Source organism: Delphinapterus leucas, chromosome 2, assembly GCF_059928025.1.
Source record: "Delphinapterus leucas isolate spDelLeu-1000000601 "Yukka" chromosome 2, BTC_Dleu_Yukka2, whole genome shotgun sequence".
In the NCBI taxonomy this organism is placed as follows: domain Eukaryota; kingdom Metazoa; phylum Chordata; class Mammalia; order Artiodactyla; family Monodontidae; genus Delphinapterus; species Delphinapterus leucas.
Window position 1 is genome coordinate 146,914,487 of NC_143130.1, and position 23,437 is coordinate 146,937,923.

A 23,437-nucleotide genomic window follows, 5' to 3' on the forward strand; every position below is an offset into this window, starting at 1 on the left:
TGTGCTCTAGAGCCAGCAAGCCACAACTACTGAGGCCGCAAGCCACAACTACTGAGGCTGCAAGCCACAACTACTGAGGCCGCATGCCACAACTACTGAAGCCCACATGCCTGGAGCCCGTGCTCTGCAACAAGGGAAGCCACAGCAGTAAGAAGCCTGCGCACCTCAACAAAGAGTAGCCCCCGCTCACCGCAACTAGAGAAAACCCACATGCAGCAATGAAGACCCAGTGCAGCCCAAAATAAATAAATAAATTTTTTTAAAAAACAAGATCTCAAAGAGATATTTGCACATCTGTGTTCATTGCAGCATTATTCACAATAGACAGGATGTGGAAGCAACCTAAATGTTCATCAACAGAGGAATGAATATATACATACAATGGAATATTATTTAGCATTTAAAGACAAGGAAATCTGTCATATGCTACCACACGAGTGAACCTTGAGTCATTATGCTAAATGAAATAAGCCAGTCACAAAAAGGCAAATACTGCATGATTAGACTTATCTGAGATATCTAAAGTAATCAACTCATATAAACAAAGTAGAATGGTGGTTGCCAGGGGCTGGAGGAAGGAGGAAATATGGGGCATCATTGTTCCATAAGTACGGAGTTCCAGTCACACAAGATGAAAATGTTCTAGAGGTCTGTTGTACACAATGTGCATACAGCTAACAAGACTATACTGTACACTTATAAATTGTTAAGAGTGTAAAAAAAAAAGTGTGTATTATTGGATTTACTAGGTGTATACTACTGATGCTTAAATATAGGCCTACCTTCTCTCCCAAACTCCAGATACTCCTTGTTGTTGCATACTGGAATCACCCCTTGATGTCCTACTGACATCTCACATTTCCCTCATCAGTAACCAAATTTAGTACCCTTCCATCCAAATTGTTTCTATATTGCTCTCTTAGTTAATGATACTCTCACCCACCCTAATAACCAAACTTGAAATTTCACTATAATATTTACCTTCTCCTTCCCAAAGCACAATCACTCATAGAACCCTTTGTTATGGCTCTTCTAAATATCCTTTATCCAATTTCTGTTGTATTCTGGCCTTCATTGTCTTTTAGCTTTAGGATTGCAGTAGCATACTAACTGCTCTGCCTGTCTATAGTCTCTCTTCCTTACAATCTACCATTAGTCAAGAATTACATTTTTATGTATCACTTCACTATAAAAAGTCTTGAATAGTTCTCTATTTTCCACAGTACTATAAGCATCTTCAAAATTTGTCCTAACTGAATTGACCAGTTTATGTCTTATATTTCATCCTCTCCATCCAACCTCTAACCTCATTATGCAATTTCTTATTCTCTAAAATGAGAATTCTCTCTCTCTTTTTTTGTTCATTCTGTTTCAAATGTTCCTTCCTTTTTCTTATTGTTTAAAGATCAAAGCAATTGTTACCACCTCTATGAAGTTTTGCAGGTTGTTCCATCAGAATTAGTTATTCCCTTTTCTGTGTTATCATACATAGTATTTTGCTTTTACATTAAAACATAAGTATTTACAGGTTTTTTTTTTTTTTTTACTTAAAACACAGCCTGATTTGTGTGTTCCATGAGATTATGGAAACTGGAATCCCATCTAATTTACCTTAACCTCACTCCCTAATGCTTAATAAACAGCCTTATATAGAGAGAGTATTCAATTTATATTTAGTAAATGAAGTTGACAAAGAAAGTTCCCCTAGTGTCAGATAGGAGGAAGCACACCAGACAAAAGCTGGAGATTTGGTCTTTTCATCTTGACCTACTGTCTATTAAGACATTTGACTTTGAGCTAATCTTTTAACCTCTCTGTGGTAGAATTTGTTTTCTACAAGAAATATTTATGGGCATCACACCCATGCTTAAAAACGTTAAAATGTTGGCTTACATGATAAAATTATGTAAACGGTTTTCCATCGGCTTACATGATAAAGTTCAAAGCCTAGCATTCAGAGGCCTCCACAGCCTGGTTTTAGTTACTGTTCTGGTCTCAGCTCCCACCAACAGGAGGCCAAGGGGAAGAAATACCTTAGTTCTGTACTCTTCCCCTGCTCACCACTCTCCTGCAATACTTCCCATTGGCTGAACTCAAGCAGAAGCCACAGGGACAGGGAAACCATTGGTCCTATTCATAAACACTAGCTCCTTGAAGGCACAGAGCAGGGTAGAGAAGAGTGACAGTGATGAGAAGGAACAGATGGAGCGGCCTTATTCAAACTGTTCTCACTACCTGAATTTAAGGCTATTTATCTCAGTCGATGGCTCTATAAAAAATAATATTAACGCAAGTGTTTAACATTTATGGAGAGGTTACCATGGTCCAGGCAGTTTGACATGCAGATAGAGGAGGAGGTATGGTTTGAGGAGGAGAAAGGAGGGAATGAGGGAAAAAAGAGGCTGAAGAAGTTACCAGATGATGACCTCCAATTGGCCATATAATTTTTGCAGACAGACATCCTAATTGCCATCCTAATGGGTTTGGACCTTATTGTAAAGACCAATAAAGGAATTTAAACATGGAAATGACAAAATCAAGTTTGAGCTTTTGAAATAATGTCTACTACTATGTGGAGAATGAATTGAGTCAGGGTGAGATCAGAACCAGGAATCTGATGAGAGCTTGAATGAAAGCTGAAGCAATAGTAATAGAAAAATAAAGCAGGATTTTTGAAATATTAAGGAATCACAATTGACAGGATTAGAAACTGGATGTGGAAGTTAAGGAAGTCAAGAATGACCCCCAATTTCTAACTTGAGCAACATAAGAATTAGAATACCATATATTGATATAATCCATACCTTATTTTCATAGTCTTAAAAAATAAGCAAGTATTTGCTAGTTGGACTGCAAGAAGAAGGAGAGTTGATACAGATGTGTGACAAAATCATGCTGTGTACTAGAAATTATTGTTTGCTATAGCTAGAAGAAGGGTATGTGTAAGAGCAAAGAGAGACGAAATTGAAGAGAAAGAACAGATCATGAAAGGCCTAACACATTACTCTAGGCAGCCTGAACTTTATCCTTAGAACAGTAGGAAACTTTTAATAGTTAAAAGTGCAATTAAATCAGATGCTGTTGAAAAATTTCCCTATAACCCTAGAATTTGGACCATGAGTTTGGAAGATATTGACTAGGTTTGACTAAGAAAATAATAATTTCAAATTAAAAAGCATTTATTAAATATTTTTGAGTATTGTAGAATCAGTCAACAATCTGAATAATAAGGGCTTCCCTGGTGGCGCAGTGGTTGAGAGTCTGCCTGCCAATGCAGGGAACACAGGTTCGAGCCCTGGTCTGGGAAGATCCCGCATGCAGCGGAGCAACTAGGCCCGTGAGCCACAACTACTGAGCCTGCGCGTCTGGAGCTTGTGCTCTGCAACAAGAGAGGCCGCGACACTGAGAGGCCTGCGCACCGCGATGAAGAGCGGCCCCCATTCGCCGCAACTAGAGAAAGCCCACGCACAGAAACGAAGACCCAACACAGCCAAACATAAATAAATAAATAAAATTTAAAAAAAAAAAGAATCTGAATAATAAAAGTAGGGAAAAAATCACTTTCATCCTACTACTTAAACATAACAACTACTAACACATATAATTATTTTCTTCCAGTATATACCTTGGATTGTACTTTATTTCTACAGTTACAGTCATACTATGATTCATACTTTTTCTTAATGTACGGCATTTATATCAGCAGAATTAGTAGTGAATTAACCCTACTTTTTAGGCCTATGGAAAGACCTAGATCATATCAAGTGGCCAATAAATATAGAGTAAACCACATAGTTTTTATCTACATATTGTGCAAAATACCTTAAAACCTAGATTTGTTTTCACCAATGACACTAACTCAGTCTTCACATTTGCTTCATTCTCTATGATCACCTGTTCTAAGATTTCCTTTCTCAGCCATACAAATTAAAATCTACTACTTGCCTAAAGACCGTGATATATATGTATGTCTGAAACTGAATCTTGACAGCCTCTTTGGGGAATAAGAGAATTCTCAGTCAGCTTTTTTGACTACTGAAGATTAAAAGGGGGGTCCTAGCAGCCTAACAAAGGCAGCTAGAGTTCAGAGACCCAAAGTGCACCAAGCCAGAAATCAGATAGTAGGACAGGAATGAACCAAGGAAATATAAACCAAGCTCTGAGGTTTATATTCCTGAACCAGCATAACAGCAAAGCAAAAGGTAATTACCAATAGTGTAAGCAAAGAGAAAGATCTGAAGAAAGATGGGGGCAGAGAAGGGGAAGATTGTGTCTGAAAGCTGGTCTTTTGCCGTAATGGCTATAACCAGTACCCACAATTCTTAATGTATATAAAGCACTAGCACTGCTAGTAAGGGCAAGAACCCAGGGATCCCGATTTGAGAGCTTCCTCAAGAGCCCTCATCCTTAAGAATACCTCGTTGTGAAATCCAGCCCTATAAACACAGTCATGAAAAACTACTGTTGATCATCTGAAACCACCTCAACTCAAAAGGCTTTGCTTCCTTTGTTAGGAATATTGGCACTTGATTCCTACACTTAAAGTTTTTTTTAATAATTTTATCCTTTTTTAGTGTTACTTTAACTGTTCTCTTTAATCATTATATCTTCTAATACCATTTTTTTCACTTCATCTCTTTTTACACTGTTCTGTCAGTTCTTTTACCTATTTACTTTTAGTTTTCTATCTTTAACTTATCTGATGTGACAAATTTAAAATAAAAGCCAAAGGAAGACAGCTGCCAAGATAGTTCATACCTGACCATGGGAAATGAATTACTTTTTCCTCCTTTTGGACTTATAATTTTTCTGTAGATAAACTTCTAGATCTCAAAAAGAACCTATAAGGATTTATTTACAGTGTTGCTTACAGTGTTATCATTTAATCTTCAAGCTAAGTAGTACATGCATTGAACAAAGCTAACTTTCCATTTCCCTGATTATTTGACCTTAGCTAAAAGTGATAATTATCATATTTTTTACTCTCCTTTTTCTTTTCCCTACTACAGTGACTCACTACTTTTTAACAAAAAGGTAGAGAAGAGAGAGGAATACCTAGTTTTCACTTCATTGTTAACAAATGTCTGCAGTTGTCTTTAAAAGGGGGGCAGTTCTAATAAAAAGAACATTGAAATTAATGACCAGTATAGGGTTTGAAATTGTATTTCAAACTCTAGAATACCATATATATTCTATATATATAGAATAGAATATGTATATATCTCTACAGCCCATCTTCTTTGGCAATCTATGTATTCTAGACTGATTAAAATCAAGCATTTAGAAACTCATTCATCAAAAATTTTCTATGTGACCGCTGTGTGCACAGTATTGTTGGGCCTTGACTTAAAACATGTTTTCCTTTCTCAAAGAGCTGTTAATCTAGTTAAGAAAACAGACATGTATATAAAAAAGTGTAATTACTGTAAGATATGTAGTAAATACAATATGCAATGAGAATCCTGTGATAAAGTATTTCCTAGTGCCTCAGTGCAGAAAAAAATAGAATGGTCATGCATTGCTTCATAAAGAAGGGACTGTTGAAAAAAGCTTCTTTAATTTTTTTTATTTTGAAGTGATTTCAAACTTCAGAAAAGCTACAAGAATGGTACAAACAGTTCCTGTATATCTTTCACCCAAATTCCCCCAAGTGTTAGCATTTTGCCACATTTGCTTTATCATTTCTCTCTACATATTAATATACGTATTTTCCTGAACTGCTTATGAGTAAATTGCAGACATGATGCCTTTTACCCCTTAATACTTCAAATTTTTATATCCTTTTTTTAAAAAAAAAAAAAAAAGGAACAAAAGAAAAATATATATATATTCTTACCTAACCACAGTACAATTATCAAAATCAGGAAATGAACCTTGCCATAATGCTATTATGTAATCTTATTCAAATTACATTTTGCCAATTTTTCTAATAATGTTCTTTATAGCCAAAAGGAAAAAACATTCTCTTCTTCTAATCTGGGATCCAATCCAGAATCATGCATAACTTTTAGATATCATGTGTCTTTAGGCTCTTTTATCTGGAACAATTCTTCAATTTTTCTTTGTCTTTCATGGCCTTGACATTTTCAAAGAGTATAGGAGAGTTATTTTGTAGGCTATCCCTCAAATTTAGACTTTTCTGATGTTTCCTGATGACTTGGTTCAGATTATGGATTTTTGACAGTAATACCTCATATGTGATTTTGTGTCCTTCTTAGTACATTATATTAGGAATTTCATAATGTCATTTTGTCCCATTACTAGTGGTATTAACTTTGATCATTTGGTTAAAGTGGTGTCTGTCAGATTTCTCCACTGTAAAATTACTATTGTGGTTAATAAGAATCTTGTGGGGATATATGTTGAGACTATATAAATATGTTGTTTTTCTTGAGGTTTTTCAGCTTCTAGTTTTAGTATCCATTGATGATTTTTGCATGAACCAATTATTACTATGATAGTTGCCAAGTGGTGACTTTCTAATTCCTTCTTTTCATTTATCAGTTGATATTCTGCTATAATGAAGAATTTTATTTAATCATTACTTTATTAGTATATGCTCATCGATTTTAATTTTTATTTTATTAAATTGATTGTATTATCTGTTCATATCCTAATAACACAATCCCCTCAGCCATGGTTTTTAGGTTTTGTCAGATATATTATTCATTATCTTGAAAAAACAAGTAGAAAAACATTGAATAATCAAGTAGAAAAAGGCTATTAAATTGAAAACAATATAAGAAATTATTTTCAGATATACAAAGTGCCCTGTAGACCCGAGCCTACAAATGCTACTATTGCCACAGTTTCCCTGGAGCTTTGGACCTGATTTCTCTTAATTTGAGGTTTATATGAAAGACTAAATGCTTTGTATATCTGAACCACACATTCTTTGAATTACCAAAGGCCCTAGCTATTTAACCTGAATAAATTACTATCACCTTTGCTTTTTAAGCTTCCTAGGAAAGTTATTCATTGTCTTCAATGGTTTGTGTTCAGAAAGATACAGGAAGTAGAAATATAAGAAATTCAAGCTTCAAATACAACGGGAAATAGAGGCAGTAATATTAATAAGGCAGACCAGGTCTCTCCCGTGAGATTTTCTGTATCTAAGGGATGAATAATGATTTACACCTTAAGTAGTTTGGAGAACTCTTTTATCGATTGTTTTGAAGAATAAACTTTTCTCTTGAGGTTTTGAATTCAATCAAGAAGAACCTGCATGAACATCTTGTTTCTATTATACTCTGTCACCTGAAAGCATCTTTTCTTCATTTACTTCTTTTTTTTTTTTGATTCTCTCAATTTTCATTTACTTCTAATTTAAAAAATGGATTTTCAAGCCAAGATGAAACGTTGTATATTAAGAATTGGCAGGTTAAAAAGGATGCATTTGAAGTGGGAAAAAGTCATTCCATTGGTCTGAACAGCTTCATTTAAGATGGCCATGCCATAAGAAAAAGATTACTGCTGTATAACAAAGATCCCTGGTTTACTCAGTAGAAAGGAATCCATTTGTACTTTTTTGTCCCTTTGAAGGCCTTGTACATCATAGACATTGCCATTAGTATTTAAATATGTCTTTGATGATGGCAATCTTGAGTGAACATCATATATAGTCTTCTTAGTGATTATAAATGCTGCATGGAAAATAGGAAATCTCAATAATATTTTGAGTACTTTACCTGCAAAGATTCTGAACTCACATATAATCAACCCCATGTCTGGACCTAAACACAGGAAAATATAAAAGAGACAAGTTAAGTTTTACTAATGGAAACCTAGGCTTATTAGAGAAACCTCTAGATCATCAATCTGTGGCTAATTTAGAATTGCTTTAATCCTGAAAATCTACTTCAGAAAATTAAACCCATCATATAAGAATGCTGTCAATTTAGATGTTACAATAATTCAGCCTGTTACTCTTTGCTTAGGTCGGACATCTATGAGTAGGGAAGATGTCTAGACTTCTACTCCCCATCACCATCCCTACTCCCATATAAAGATCCCATATCCTAAAGTACTTTGTAGTTTATTTTTCTCAAAGTAGCCAGTCTACCTACAAATTATTATTACCATACATCACCAGCTAAACTGTTATAAGTTTAGATTTGATCAGCTCAAGATGGTGGAGTAGGAGGACATGGAGCTCACCTCCCCCCATGAACACATCAAAAAATTATCTAGAGCGTCCCCCCACCACTAGGGCACCTGCTCACCGCTGATGGGGGACTCTGATGCCCAAGGAGATGGGAGGAACCCCAAAGCGAACCAGCGGCTTGCGGGATCTTGGTTCACGAGCCTGGGGTCAGGCAGAAGCTCCTGCAGTGGGAACTCTGAGTCCGAACCACTGGACTAACAGAGAGCCTCAGACCTCCAGGAATATTCATTGGAGTGAGGTCTCATGGAGTTCCTCATCTCAGCACCAAGACCCAGCTCTACCCAATAGCCTACAAACTGCAGTGTTGGAAACCTCAGGCCAAACAACCAGAAAGACAGGAACACAATCCCACTCATTAAAAAAAAAAAAAAAAAGAGAGAGAGACGGCAAAAAATATGTCACAGATGAAGGAGCAAAGTAAAAACCACCAAGACCAAATAAATGAAGAGGAAATAGGCAATCTACCTGAAAAATAATTCAGAGTAATGATAGTAAAGATGATCCAGAATCTTGGAAGTAGAATGGAGGCCCAGACTGAGAAAATACAAGAAATGTTTAACAAAGATCTAGAAGAACTAAAGAACAAACAAACAGAGATGAACAACACAATAACTGAAATGAAAAATGCACTAGAAGGAATCAATAACAATAAGGCAGAAGAACGAATAAGTGAGCTGGAAGACAAAATAGTGGAAATAACTGCCAAGGGGCAGAATAAAGAAAAAAGAATGAAAATAATTGAAGACAATCTCAGAGACCTCTGGGACAACTCTAAACGCACCAACATTCACATTATAGGGGTCCCAGAAGATAAAGAGGAAAAGAAAGAGTCTGAGAAAATATTTGCAGAGATTATAGTGGAAAACTTCCTAACATGGGAAAGGAAGTAGTCACCCAAGTCCAGGAAGCACAGAGAGTCCCATACAGGATAAAACCTAGAAAAAAAACACACCAAGACACATATTAATCAAACTAACAAATTCAAAGAAAAATTATTAAAAGCAGCAAGGGAAGAACAAAAAATAACATACAAAGGAATCCCCATAAAGTTATCAGCTGATTTTACAGCAGAAACTCTGCAGGCCAGAAGGGAGTGGCAGGATATGCTTAAAGTGATGAAAGAGAAAAACCTACAACCAAGATGACTCTACCCAGCAAGGGTCTCATTCAGATTCAATGGAGAAGTCAAAAGCTTTTCAGACAAGGAAAAGCTAAGAGAATCCAGCACTACCAAACCACCTTTACAACAAATGCTAAAGAAACTTCTCTAAGCAGGAAACACAAGAGAAGAAAAAGACCCACAAAAACAAACCCAAAGCAATTAAGAAAATGGTAATAGGAACATACATATCGATAATAACCTTGAATGTAAATGGATAAAGTGCCCCAACCAAAAGACACAGACTGGCTGAATGCAAAAAAATAAGACCCATATATGTGCTGTCTGCAGGAGACCCACTTCAGACCTACAGACATATACAGACTGGAAGTGAGGGTATGGAAAAAGTATTCCATGCAAATGGAAATCAAAAAAAAAAGCTGGAGGCTTCCCTGGTGGCACAGTGGTTGAGAGTCCGCCTGCCGATGCAGGGGACACGTGTTCGTGCCCCGGTCCAGGAAGATCCCACATGCCGCGGAGCGGCTGGGCCCATGAGCCATGGCCGCTGAGCCTGCGCGTCCGGAGCCTGTGCTCCGCGACGGGAGAGGCCACAACAGTGAGAGGCCCGCGTACCGCAAAAAGAAAAACAAAAACAAAAAAAAAGCTGGAGTAGCAATACTAGTATCAAATAAAATAGACTTTAAAATAAAGACTGTTACAAGAGATAAGGAAGGACACTACATAATGATCAAAGGATCAATCTAAGAAGAAGATATGGCAATTATAAATGTTTATGCACCCAACATAGGAGCACCTCAATACATAAGGCAAATGCTAACAACCATGAAAGGAGAAATTGATAGTAACACAATTATAGTAGGAGACTTTTAACACCCCACTACACCAATGGACAGATCATCCAAACAGGAAATAAATGAGGAAACACAAGCTTTAAATGACGCAATAGACCAAATAGATCTAATTGATATTTATAGAACATTCCACCCAAAAGTGGCAGAATACACTTTCTTCTCAAGTGCACATGGAACATTCTCCAGGATAGATCACATCTTGGGTCACAAATCAAGCCTCAGAAAATTTAAGAAAATTAAAATTGTATCAAGCATCTTTTCTGACCACAGTGCTATGAGATTGGAAATCAATTACAGCAAAAAAAACTGTAAAAAACACAAATACATGGAGGCTAAACAGTGCACTACTAAATAACCAAGAGATCACTGAAGAAATCAAAGAAGAAATTTAAAAATACATAGAAACAAATGACAATGGAAACACAAAACCTATGAGACACAGCAAAAGCAGTTCTAAGGGGGAAGTTTCCAGCAATATAATCTCACCTCAAGAAACAAGAAAAATCTCAAATAAACAATCATACCCTACACTTAAAACAACTAGAGAAAAAAGAACAAAGAAAACCCAAAGTCAGTAGAAGGAAAGAAATCATAAAGATCAGAGCAGAAATAAATGAAATAGAAATGAAGAAAACAATAGCAAGGTCAATAAAACTAAAAGCTGGTCCTTTGAGAAGGTAAACAAAATTGATAAACCCTTAGCCAGATTCATCAAGAAAAAAGGGAGAGAAACTAGTACACCATTGTAAAGCAATTGTACTCCAATAAAGATGTTAAAAAAAAAAATGGAGAGGATGCAAATCAATAAAATTAGAAATGAAAAAGGAACAATCACAACTGACACTGCAGAAATACAGAGGATTATAAGAAACTACTACAAACAACTATATGCCAATAAAATTGACAACCATGAAAAAATGGACAAATTCTTGGAAAGGTACAATTTTCCAAGATCGAACCAGGAAGAACTAGAAAATATAAACAGACCTATCACAAGCACTGAAATTGAAACCATAATTAAAAATAATCCAACAAACAAAAGTCCAGGACCAGATGGCTTCACAGGTGAATTCTATCAAACATTTATAGAAGAGCTAACACCAATCCTTCTCAAAGTCTTCCAAAAAATTGCAGAGGGAGAAACACTCCCAAATTCATTCTATGAAGCCACCATCACCCTGATACCAAAACCAGAAAAAGGTATCACAAAAAAAGAAAATTATAGAACAATATCACTGATGAACATAGATGCAAAAATCGTGAACAAAATACTAGCAAACAGAATCCAACAGCACATTAAAAGGATCATACACCACGATCAACTGGGATTTATCCCAGGGATGCAAGGATTCTTCAGTATACACAAATCAATCCATGTGATACACCACATCAACGAATTGAAGAATAAAAACCATATGATCATCTCAATAGATGCAGAAAAAGCTTTTGACAAAATTCAACACCCATTTATGATAAAAGCACTCCAGAAAATGGGCATAGAGGAAACCTACCTCAACATAATAAAGGCCATATGTGACAAACCCACAGCAAGCAACATACTCAATTGTGAAAAACTGAAAGCGTTTCCATTAATATCAGCAACAAGACAAGGATGTCCACTCTCACCACTCTTATTCAACAGAGTTTTGGAAGTCATAGCCACAGCAGTCAGAGAAGAAAAAGCAGTAAAAGGAATACAAATTGGAAAAAAAGAAGTAAAATTGTCAGTGTTTGCCAATGATAGACATTCCAAAAGATGCCACCAGAAAACTACAAGAACTAATGAGTGAATTTGGTAAGGTTGCAGGATACAAAATTAATGCACAGAAATCTCTGGCATTTCTATACACCAACAACGAAAAATCAGAAAGAAATTAAGGAAACACTCCCATTTACCATTGCAACAAAAAGAATAAAATACCTAGGAATAAACCTGCCTAAGGAGGCGAAAGACTTGTACTCAAAACTATAAACACTGATGAAAGAAATCAAAGATGACATAAACAGGTGGAGAAATATACTATGTTCTTGGATTGGGAGAATCAATACTGTGAAAATGACTATACTACCGAAAGCAATCTACAGGTTCAATGCAATCCCTATCAAACTACCAATGGCATTCTTCACAGTTTTAGAACAAAAAATTTTACAATTCGTATGGAAACACAAAAGACCCCGAATAGCCAAAGGAATCTTGAGAAAGAAAAATGCAGTTGGAGGAATCAGGCTCCCTGACTTCAAACTATACCACAAAGCTACAGTAATCAAGACACTATGGTACTGGCACAAAAACAGTAATATAGATCAATGGTACAGAATAGAATGCTCAGAAAGAAACCCATGCACATATGGACACCTAATTTATGACAAAAGAGACAAGAACATACAGTGGAGAAAAGACAGCCTCCTCAGTAAGTGGGAAAACTGGAAAGCTACATGTAAAAGAATGAAATTAGAACACTATCTAATACCATACACAAAAATAAACTCCAAATGGATTAAAGACTTAAATGTAAGACCAGACACTATAAAACTCTTAGTGGAAAATGTAGGAAAAACACTCTTTGACATAAACCACAGCAAGATCTTTTTAGACCCACCTCCTAGAGTAACAGAAATAAACACAAAAATAAACAAATGGGACTTAATTAAACTTAAAAGCTTTTGCATAGCAAAGGAAACCATAAACAAGAGGAAAAGGCAACCCTCAGAATGGGAGAAAATATTTGCAAATGAAACAACAGACAAAGGATTAATCTCCAAAATATTCAAACAGCTCATGGAGCTCAATATCAAAAAAACAAACAACCCAGTTAAAAAATGGGCAGAAAGGGCTTCCCTGGTGGCGCAGTGGTTGAGAGTCCGCCTGCCGATGCAGGGGACACGGGTTTGTGCCCCGGTCTGGGAAGATCCCACATGCCGCGGAGCGGCTAGGCCCGTGAGCCATGGCCACTGAGCCTGCGCGTCTGGAGCCTGTGCTCCGCAATGGGAGAGGCCACAACAGTGAGAGGCCCACGTACCACAAAAAAAAAAAAAAAAAAAAATGGGCAGAAGAACTAAATAGACTTTTCACCAAGGCAGACATACGGGTGGCGAAGAGACACATGAAAAGATGCTCAACATCACTAATTATTAGAGAAATGCAAATCAAAACTACAATGAAGTATCACCTTATGCCAGTCAGGATGGCCATTATCAAAAAATCTAGGAACAGTAAATGCTGGAAAGGGTGTAGTGAAAAGGGAACCCCCCTGCACTGTTGGTGGGAATGTAAATTGATACAACCACTATGGAAAACAGTATGGAGGTTCCTTAAAAAACTAAAAATAGAACTACCGTATGACCCAGCAATCCCACTACTGGGCATATACCCTGAGAAAACCATAATTCAAAAAGAGACATGTACCACAATGTTCACTGCAGCACTAGTTACAATAGCCAGGACATGGAACCAATCTAAATTTCCATTGACAGATGAATGAATAAAGAAGATGTGGTGCGTATATACAATGGAATATTACTGAGCCATTAAAGGAAACGAAATTGAGTTATTTGTAGTGAGGTGGATGGACCTAGGGTCTGTCATACGGAGTTTAGTAAGTCAGAAAGAGAAAAACAAATACCGTATGTTAACACATATATATGGAATCTAAAAAAAAATGGTACCAACGAACCTAGTTTCAGGGCAGCAATAGAGGTAGACATAGAAAATGGACTTGAGAACATGGGGTGGGAGGGCGAAGCTGAGGCGAAGTGAGAGTAGCATCGACATATATACAGTACCAAATGTAAAATAGTTGGCTGGTGGGGAGCAGCAGCATAGCACAGGGAGATCGGCTCGATGCTTTGCGATGACCTAGAGAGGCGGGATAGGGAGGATGGGAGGGAGGCTCAAGAGGGAGGGGATACGGGGCCATGTGTACGCATATGGCTGATTCGCTTTGTTGTACAGTAGAAACTAACACAGTATTGTGAAGCAGTTATACTTCAATAAAGATATATTTTTATAAACTATTATAAGTTTAAGTAAATATTTCTTTGAACACAATAATCTCAGTAGGACACATATTTCCATGTTTGTTAGTTTTGTTTTGTTTTATATTGGGTTGACCAAAATGTTAGTTCGTTTTTTTCCGTAAGATGGCTCTAGGAGGGCTTAGTTGTCTTTAACTTCATTTGAAACAATTTTGTTAGATTGTATTGTGACAGCTGTCATTATCAGCATGCATTTAAAAAAAGACATCAAAATTAATGAATTTTTGTGTAGCCATTTTAATATTGAAGGTGGAAGAAAACAACATTTTTGGCATATTAGGCTTTTTTATTTCAAGAAAGGTAAAAACGCAACTGAGACCCCAAAACAGATTTGTGCAGTGTATGGAGAAGGTGCTGTGACTGATGGAACATGTCAAAAGTGGTTTGAGAAGTTTTGCGCTGGAGATTTCTCGCTGGATGATGCTCCAAGGTTGGGTAGACCACCTGAACTTGATAGCGATCAAATCGAGACTTTCATTGAGAACAATCAACATCATACCATGTGGGAGATAGCCGACATACTCAAAATATCCAAATCAAGCATTGAAAATCATTTGCACAAGCTTGGTTATGTTAATCACTTTGGTGTTTGGGTTCCACGTAAATTAAGCAAATAAAACCTTCTTGACCGTATTTCCTCACACAATTCTTTACTTAAACGTAGCAAAAACGTTTCATTTTTAAAACAAATTGTGACGGGCTATGAAAAGTGGATATTGTTCAATAATGTGTAATGGAAGAGATGGTGGGGCAAGCTAAATGAACCACCACCAACCACACCAAAGTCTGGTCTTCATCCAAAGAAGGTGATGTTGTGTATATGGTGGGAGTCCTCTATTATGAGCTTTTCCCAGAAAACCTAATGATTAATTCCAACAAGTACTGCTCCCAGTTAGACCCACTGAAAGCAGCACTCGACGAAAAGCGTCCAGAATTAGTCAACAGAAAATGCATAATCTTCCATCAGGATAACGCAAGACCACATGTTTCTTTGATGACCAGGCAAAAACTGTTACGGCTTGGCTGGGAGGTTCTGATTCATCTGCCGTATTCACCAGACATTGCACCTTCAGATTTCCATTTATTTCGGTCTTTACAAAATTCTCTTAATGAAAAATATTTCAATTCTCTGGAAGACTGTAAAAGGCACCTGGAACAGTTCTTTGCTCAAAAAGATAAAAAGTTTTGGGACGAAGGAATTATGAAGTTGCCTGAATAATGGCAGAAGGTTGTGGAACAAAACAGTGAATATGTAGTTCAATAAAGTTCTTGGTGAAAATGAAAAGTATGTCTTTTATTTTTACTTAAAAACCAAAGGAACTTTTTGGCCAACCCAGTAGTTTACCTAAATTGAATGGAGCTAGTACAGTCACAGATTATCTTTGTGACTGTTGGTATTCATTTGTAAGGTAGTCATCAGGATATGTTTGTGGCCGGGAAATAGCTTTTGCTTTATAGGAAAAACTGTATCCAAATTTTGGATATTTTCTCTGTCCAAAACCCCAACTTCCTTTTGTTATAACCTTCTTTCTTTTTAAAAATTATTCTTTCCTTCCTTTCCTACTTCTTTGTAAATGGATTTATGGACCACTCAATGAAAACTGGCTGCTAGGCTATAACCCATCTGGCCTTCAGAGACAAGAGTGCATACTTTTTTTTCCCCAGTTTTTTTCTCTTCTATCAGATTTCTATGCTGAGCTCAGAATCAAGAAGAGGGCTGGGGTGTGGGGGAGAACATTTCATGGTGCTTTTTCCTGTCTGAGTCAGTTCTTCAGTGGCCCAGGACTGTTAGAAGTGCTTTGGGGTTTTAACTTGCAAAATAGGAGAAGTCAGAGGCAACTATTCTTAAATTTCGTGAAGCTTTCATTTTAAAGCTTCTTGTCAGTCACTGGTGTCAACATCAAAAAATAGTTGAAATTTTTTTTTATGGAAACAAAAGAAGGAAACATAACTATTTGCTTACCAGATTTATTTTGGAAATGTATGCCTTCTAAAAATGGGCCTCACCATGCCAGCCCATGGGAGGCCTGCATAAGAGCCCCTGAGCTATACATGTGAGTGCTGTGCATCCTCAGCCTGTGCCTCCAGCTGCCAGTGGCTCTGTGTGTGTGTCCCTGGTGCTGTCCCTCAGGCATGGCTTATCCACTTTTGATCTGAACGTGAGAGTACTGCATCACCTAGATCAATGGTTTTCAAACTTATGTTAGCTACAGTCTTTTGTTAAATGGAATCTTATGTGGTCACATAGTCATCCTATATGTGGTGAGGGATACAACAGAACTAGGTATGTTAACGTTATATATTAATTCTATTTAAGTAAAAGGAGCAGCTATTAATTATTAGAGAAATGCAAATCAAAACTACAATGAGGTATTGCCTCACACCAGTCAGAATGGCCATGATTAAAAAGCCTACAAATAATAAATGCTGGAGAGGGTGTGGAGAAAAAGGGACCCAGCTACACTGTTGGTAGGAATGTAAATTGGTGCAGCCACTGTGGAGAACAGTATGGAAGTTCCTTAAAAAACTAAAAATAAGAGTTACCATATAATCCTGCAATCCCACTTCTGGGCGTATATCTAGAGAAAACTCTTAATTCAAAAAGATACATGTGCTCCAGTGTTCATTGCAGCACTGTTTACAATAGCAAAGACATGGAAGCAACCTAAATGTTCATCAACAGATGAATGGATAAAGAAGATGGTGTGTGTGTGTGTGTGTGTGTGTGTGTGTGTGTGTGTGTGTGTGTGTGTGTATATATATATATAATGGAATACTATTCAGCCATAAAAAAGAATGAAATAATGCCATTTGCAGCAACATGGATGGACCAGGAGATGATTATACTAAGTGAAGTAAGCCAGACAAAAACAAATATCATATGTTATCACTTATTTGTGGAATCTAAAAATATTATACAAATAAACTTAGAACAGAAATAGACTCACAGAGATAGAAAACAAACTTCCAGTTAGCAAAAGGGATAGTGGCGGGGGGGGGGAATAAATTGGGAGTTTGGGGTTAACATATACACAGTACTGTATATAAAATAGGTAAACAACAAGGACCTACCGTATAGCACAGGGAACTATACTCAGTATCTTGTAATAACCTATAATGGAAAAGAATCTGAAATAGAATATATATATACATATATTCTTAGCTGTATACTTGAAACTAACACAACATTGTAAATTATACTTCAATTTTTAAAAAGAGCAGCTGTTATCTATATCGTTTTATTCTTGTGTGTAGAAGGTAACAATACTGTTTTTCTCATATTTACACAACTAAGTTAGCCCTTCTTTATTGGTGAAGTAGCTGACTATTTCTACTATGTGACCGTGGGTGGGTCTTGAGTGGGAAGAAGCCACTTGGCACATAGAAGGTGCTCAGTGAACACTTGTTGAGAACACACACATACACATACACACACACACACACACACGTATCTGCTAATGTGCCAGAGAATTAAAATACTCCTCCTTTGAGACATTTCTTTCAGTTAATTTATTTTATATCCAGAAAGCCCCTGTGATAACATGCAAATAGTTTAGTGAGGGACCAATATTAACCCATTAGCATCAAAGTTTGGATTATTTATCTAGCAATCTGGATTATTTATCTGTCACTTTGTGACAGAGAACTTATAAATATGAAAGGACCTAGAGACGCAAAGGGCAGAACAGGAGGTGCCACTTTGAATCTTCCTTCCCAACTTTCAGCTTTGTTTGAAGGATTTGCTATTCATTCATACCCCGTTTATTCAGTACCTACTGTTAGTATAAGGAAAGCATTGCTCTAAAAGTAGCAAAGGATACACAGATTAATAAGATACAGGTTCTGCCTTCAAGGAGTTTATGATAGACTAGCATAGGTAAGGCAAATATTTAAATGTCTATAACATTAGATAGAAAGTGGTAGTTGCCATAAGAAAGATATAAACAAGGTACAAAATTATCTTAAAGACAGGAAAGATTTTTCCAGGCTGGGGGAAATTGGTATGCAATTTCCAATTTAAAAAAATATCAATCTCTATAGTTAGAGAACCATCCATTTGTTTACTGTCCTCCTGCCCTTATTTTTTTATTCACTTACATGTCTTTCCTTTCTGCTGAGCTGAAACATTCTTCATGGCAGGGTGTATCTCACTCTTTGTATACCAAGGGTGTAACTGTGCCTGGCTCATAAAATGCACTCAATAAATATTTGTTGAATGGATGCGTGTGTCACTGATAGTCAAACTTGCTTTCTAATAAAGTGCAATTTTCTCCTCAGAAACCAAACATTTTAAAAGCACAGCTTTTATAAGATTGTACACAATTTTCACCATAAAGAAAGTAAAGAATATCTTAGAAAAGATCAGATCTGAGATCTATAAACCCGAATAAAAGGGTCTATAGAAACACCTATCTATCATTCTCTTCAGTTACACTGGTTGTGACAATATGTATTTATTGATATTTAATGACGTGGCAGGGACTGTAGTGAAAGTGAGTTATGTATAAATTTATGTTTCAATTATAGGTAAATGATAAATCATACATAATCCTTCTTTAAGTGTTCACCTTAAAGTAGAAAAAAATTTTCATATTTAGCACTAAATAATTTCTAAGGTCCTTCAAGCTTTGAAAATTTTGTAATTTTGTGATTACCCATGGGTGAGAAATAAGTATAAGCATACTGTATGTCTTTTTCTTTGACTACCTATGACAATGTCATTTGTCTTAGAGTGAAAACTCTTTGGGACGGTTCCTGTAAGTCAGTTCAGTGAATATGTCTGAAGCAGCTGCTGGGGTTTGGGTAGGAGGACTAAATTTAATAAATTGCAGTGACCAGGAACTTACAGACTGCAGGGGAATATATACAATCATTATAAAGTGGATTAAAGAAATAGGAGCTTATTTGTCTCACATATAAAAAGTCTGGAGGCGGGCAGTCCAGGGCTTGTACAGCAGCTCAGTATTGTCATCAGAGACTCTGCCTCTTTTTATTCTCGTGTTTCCAATACTTATGTGTGGGTTTCTATCCTCATGGTTGAAAAATGGCTATGGCACCTCCCAGTATCTAACCATGCTCTCCTCTTAAAGCTTTATCTCTTTATCTTTTTATTTGTAGTAGGAAGCCTGCCCCAGGGACTTCTTCCTACATCTCACTGACCAGAACTATATCATATGGCCAGTCTTAGCTGAAAGGTGGCTACGGAAGAAGGGAATTGTGGATATCAGTTACAATAGCCAAGCAACAGTGTTTGCAGTTACTCCTTTTATGTTTACCCTTTGGGCCAAGTTGTTTATGCATGGGTCAAGTTGTTTATTGTGCTCTAAGAATTCCCTTTTTGTCATTAAATGAGTCATTTATTAAGTCAACAACTATTTATTTTTTATTGCCTGATATGTGCCAGATACTGTTCTAGGTTTTGGGGATGACAACAGTGAATAAAAAAGACAAAGTTGCTGCTGTCATGGAGCTTACATTCTACTAAGAAGGTTATAAACAAATAAGTATAAATATATATTATAGGTATATAAATATCAATATATATGTGTATATGTGTGTATATATGTATATATATATATTTTTTTTTTCCCATGAAGAAAAATAAAGTAGGGTAAGGAGAATAGAGAGTGATGGTAGGTAATATTCTATGTAGGATGTTTAACAAAGGCCTCTGATTAGGTGATCCTTTAGCAAAGACCTGAAAGAAATGAGGGATGAATGGAACCATAATATCTGGGGAAGAATGGTCCACGTAGAGGAAATGGCAAGTATGAAGACCCTAAAGAAAGATGTATTTGACATTCTCAGGCAAGGAACCAGTTTGGCTAGAGCACATTGAATAAGGGTGAAATGATAGGAGAAGAGAACAGTGTAGGCTATAATATGTTGGGCTTTGAGGGCCATAGCAAAGATTTTACTCTGAATGAAATGGAAAGTCATGGAGAGTTGTAAGCAGAGATTAGCACAATTCAACTTACAGTTTAAAAGGAGCATTGTAACTACTGTGTAGAGAATAAACTGTAATGGGACAAGGATAGAAGGAAGGAGACAAGTTAGGACACTATTCGATTTCCCAGGAAATAATTGATGGCTCCAATTATTGTAATAATTGTAGAGATGGTGAGTAATGATCAGATTCTAGAGACATTTTAATGGTAGTTTAGATATGGTTCTGACAAAACTAGAAGAATCAAAGATGTCACCAAGGTTTTGGATTAATAACTGAGTGAGTAGAGTTTCTATTTACTGAGATACAAATTGCAAGAGAATAAGACATCGTGCAGGTAGGTTAGGAGGGTGGGGAATCAAGAGTTTGATTCTGAGCATGTTAAGTTTGAATTGCCTGTTGCACATTCAAGTGCATATTTGATGATTTATAAGCTTGTAGATATACGCTGTTATCCACCAGCTATTTGGATGACATATAAGTCTAGAGGTGAAGGTAGGGGTTGGGGTTGGAGATATAAAATTAGGGAGTTTAGTGTATGGGTGGTATTAATGCCAGGGGACTAGATAAGGTTACATGGGGAGTGAGTAAATAATAATATTTTTCTATGTTTTTAGAAGAAAGAAAATTTCCTATGAAATTCTGAATAAATTCAAGTTTGTATATTTCACTTCACTAACTAGCTCATTAAGTGTTCAAACTTCAGTATAGTAGTTAAGGACATGGACTCTAAAGCCTGGCTACCTAGGTTTGAATCCTGGCTCTTCAGTTTCTAGCTTTGCGATTTAGGCCAAGATATGTAAACCTCTTTTTCCTCATCTGTAATAAAGGATAATAATGATGGCTCCCTTTAGGTTGTTGTGAAGATTAATTAGAATAGTGCCATGGCACATAGTTAAGCACTCAAAAAGGATTAGCCAGGGCTTCTCTGGTGGCGCGGTGGTTGGGGGTCCGCCTGCCGATGCAGGGGACGCGGGTTTGTGCCCCGGTCCGGGAGGATCCCACATGCCGCGGAGCGGCTGGGCCCGTGGGCCATGGCCGCTGGGCCGGCGCGTCCGGAGCCTGTGCTCCGCAGCGGGAGGGGCCACAGCAGTGAGAGGCCCGCATACCGCAAAAAAAACACAACAACAACAACAAAAAGGATTAGCCAATATCATTATTAAATTTCACCAACTTTTGACACATGATGTAACATTACTAACTTGATTTAATGTTCCACCAAAGCAGGCTATATTTTGGAAGCAGGAAAAAGTTTCTTACCTTGTAATCTTCATTTCTGGACACATGAAATTGAGAATTGTTGATATTTATAAGCCTTTCCCACTTTTTAATGTGTTTCAGCATCATATTCTTAGTTAATTATCTTCCTGTTTAGGTCACAGTGCTGTTGATATCACCAAGGTGGCTAGAAGACACCGCATGTCTCCTTTTCCTCTAACATCTATGGACAAAGCCTTTATCACAGTCCTGGAGATGACTCCGGTGCTTGGGACAGAAATCATCAACTACCGAGGTACTGTTATATTTGCCCATTGCCTTTTATTTTCATTTTTTTCCAAATAAGATTCATCTAACACTAATACACAGTTTTCCTGAAAGAGAAATGTTATTATTACTGCAATTATCATCATCTTGCTTTTTGCTTCTTATTTCTACTCAACTCTAAGATCAATCTTAATGGTATACAGAGTAAAATACCCATAAAGCTTCCTTTACATAAAGAAAAAAAAAAAAAGGAAAAAGTCAACAGTGTTTCTCCTGTTCATCAAAATACCAGTACTCTAAAGAAAGGGTTGTCAGCCCTGAGTGAGAAAAACAGTTGACTGTGAGTCTGCCTTATGTCCTTTCTGACAGAAATGGGAGATAACTAATGTGTCTCGTAATTATTTTCATTTGTGGAAATCATGTTTTTAAATGTAAAATGTAAATACTACGTTAATTTATCTATGGATCACTGAGCAACCAGTCTGATCTCAGTTTTTCTGCTTCATATATCTTCTCATTTTCTGCTCTTACTTTAGTGGTACGTTGAGACCAGCTTGTGGAAAGATAATGGAAGGGTAGTTTTCTCCAGTGTTTTCAGTTTTTAATCAACTACTTCCCTTTCTAAAAATTCAGTTCAGGTGCAATCTGAATAAAATGTAGTTTCTTAATTGTTTTTGTTATACAGATAAAAACAATACAAAAGGATTGCTTTTACAAATAAAGGACTTTATTCACAGATCATAAAATTTTCAAATTTCAATGAACATTAGAGAGCATCTATACAGACACCATAATTTTTCTACAAGAAAACTCAAACTCAGATAGAACAGCAGAAAAGGAATAGGATTAAGGCTCAAGACTTAACATTCTTGGGAATTCCTTTGCAGTCCAGTGGTTAGGGCTTGGCGCTTTCATGGCGGTGGCCCGGCTTCAATCCCTGCTCCGGGAGCTAATATCCCGCAAGATGCGTGGCACGGCCAAAAAAGAAAAAAAAAAAAGGCTTAACATTCTTATTTTTACTACATAATAGTGCTCTTCTTCCAGTGTTAAAATATAAAAAACAATAGTAGATAAAGTAACAAATTATGTGAAAATTAAAAGGCCTAAAATTAGTGAAATATTAAATGCCAAATTCTAGCTCTTTGATCCCTGACCCGACTTAGACAAAAATTATTTTTACATAACTTACACCTATCCTACATCTTTGACTTACATTCTTTTAGATATGTTATCATTAGGTTTAAACCTTTTCTTTTGTTTTTGTTTTATTCCTCATTAAAGGAAATAAAGATAATAAAACTGACTAGAGTGGGGAGTTAGGAATTAACTACATAATTTCAGAAATCAATTTTAATGAAATAGGTTTCTTTCTATTATTAAGTACAGATATTTAGATATTTTTATGTCAAGCAACACTAAAGACATCTTCAGAAAATATGAATGTAAAATTAAGTTGAAAAAATTTACATGTTATAAAAATAAGTTAACCATCCCTGGCCTCTTGTAATATCAGGGTAGTTTCTCTTAACATCAGTCCTTAGAAAAATCTCACTGTGATGCCAAGTCACATTTAGACAGAAATTCCAGTCCTTTTAAGGAAAAAACAGAACTGGAAATGGCCATTTCTATTTCTCCTCTAGAAAAAAAATAATACTGTCAGGTGGATTCTCTTTTCCTTTCATGTGCTTGTTTCCCCTTCATTTGTTCATCAAATCAGTTGTCACTCATAAGTAAGCAAACTCTTCATGGATGGTTAACTTCTTGTCAAGTGTTTCCATGCATGATGATGAAAAATAATAGTTAGGTTTGCATTCAACCTTTGAGTTGGATCAAAC

General features: G+C 36.5%; 1 protein-coding gene across 5 annotated transcripts in view; it reads left to right on the plus strand.

Annotated features, from left to right (window-relative positions):
- The window catches only part of GPHN (gephyrin), a 606,903-nt gene that overhangs the window by 477,292 nt on the left and 106,174 nt on the right, over positions 1-23,437 (plus strand). For all 5 annotated transcript variants that reach the window (XM_089907851.1, XM_089907850.1, XM_089907848.1 and 2 more), the window contains one exon: positions 21,493-21,630. In XM_089907851.1, coding sequence (XP_089763977.1) covers positions 21,493-21,630 — 138 coding nt within the window. The remainder of the gene's footprint in view (positions 1-21,492; positions 21,631-23,437) is intronic.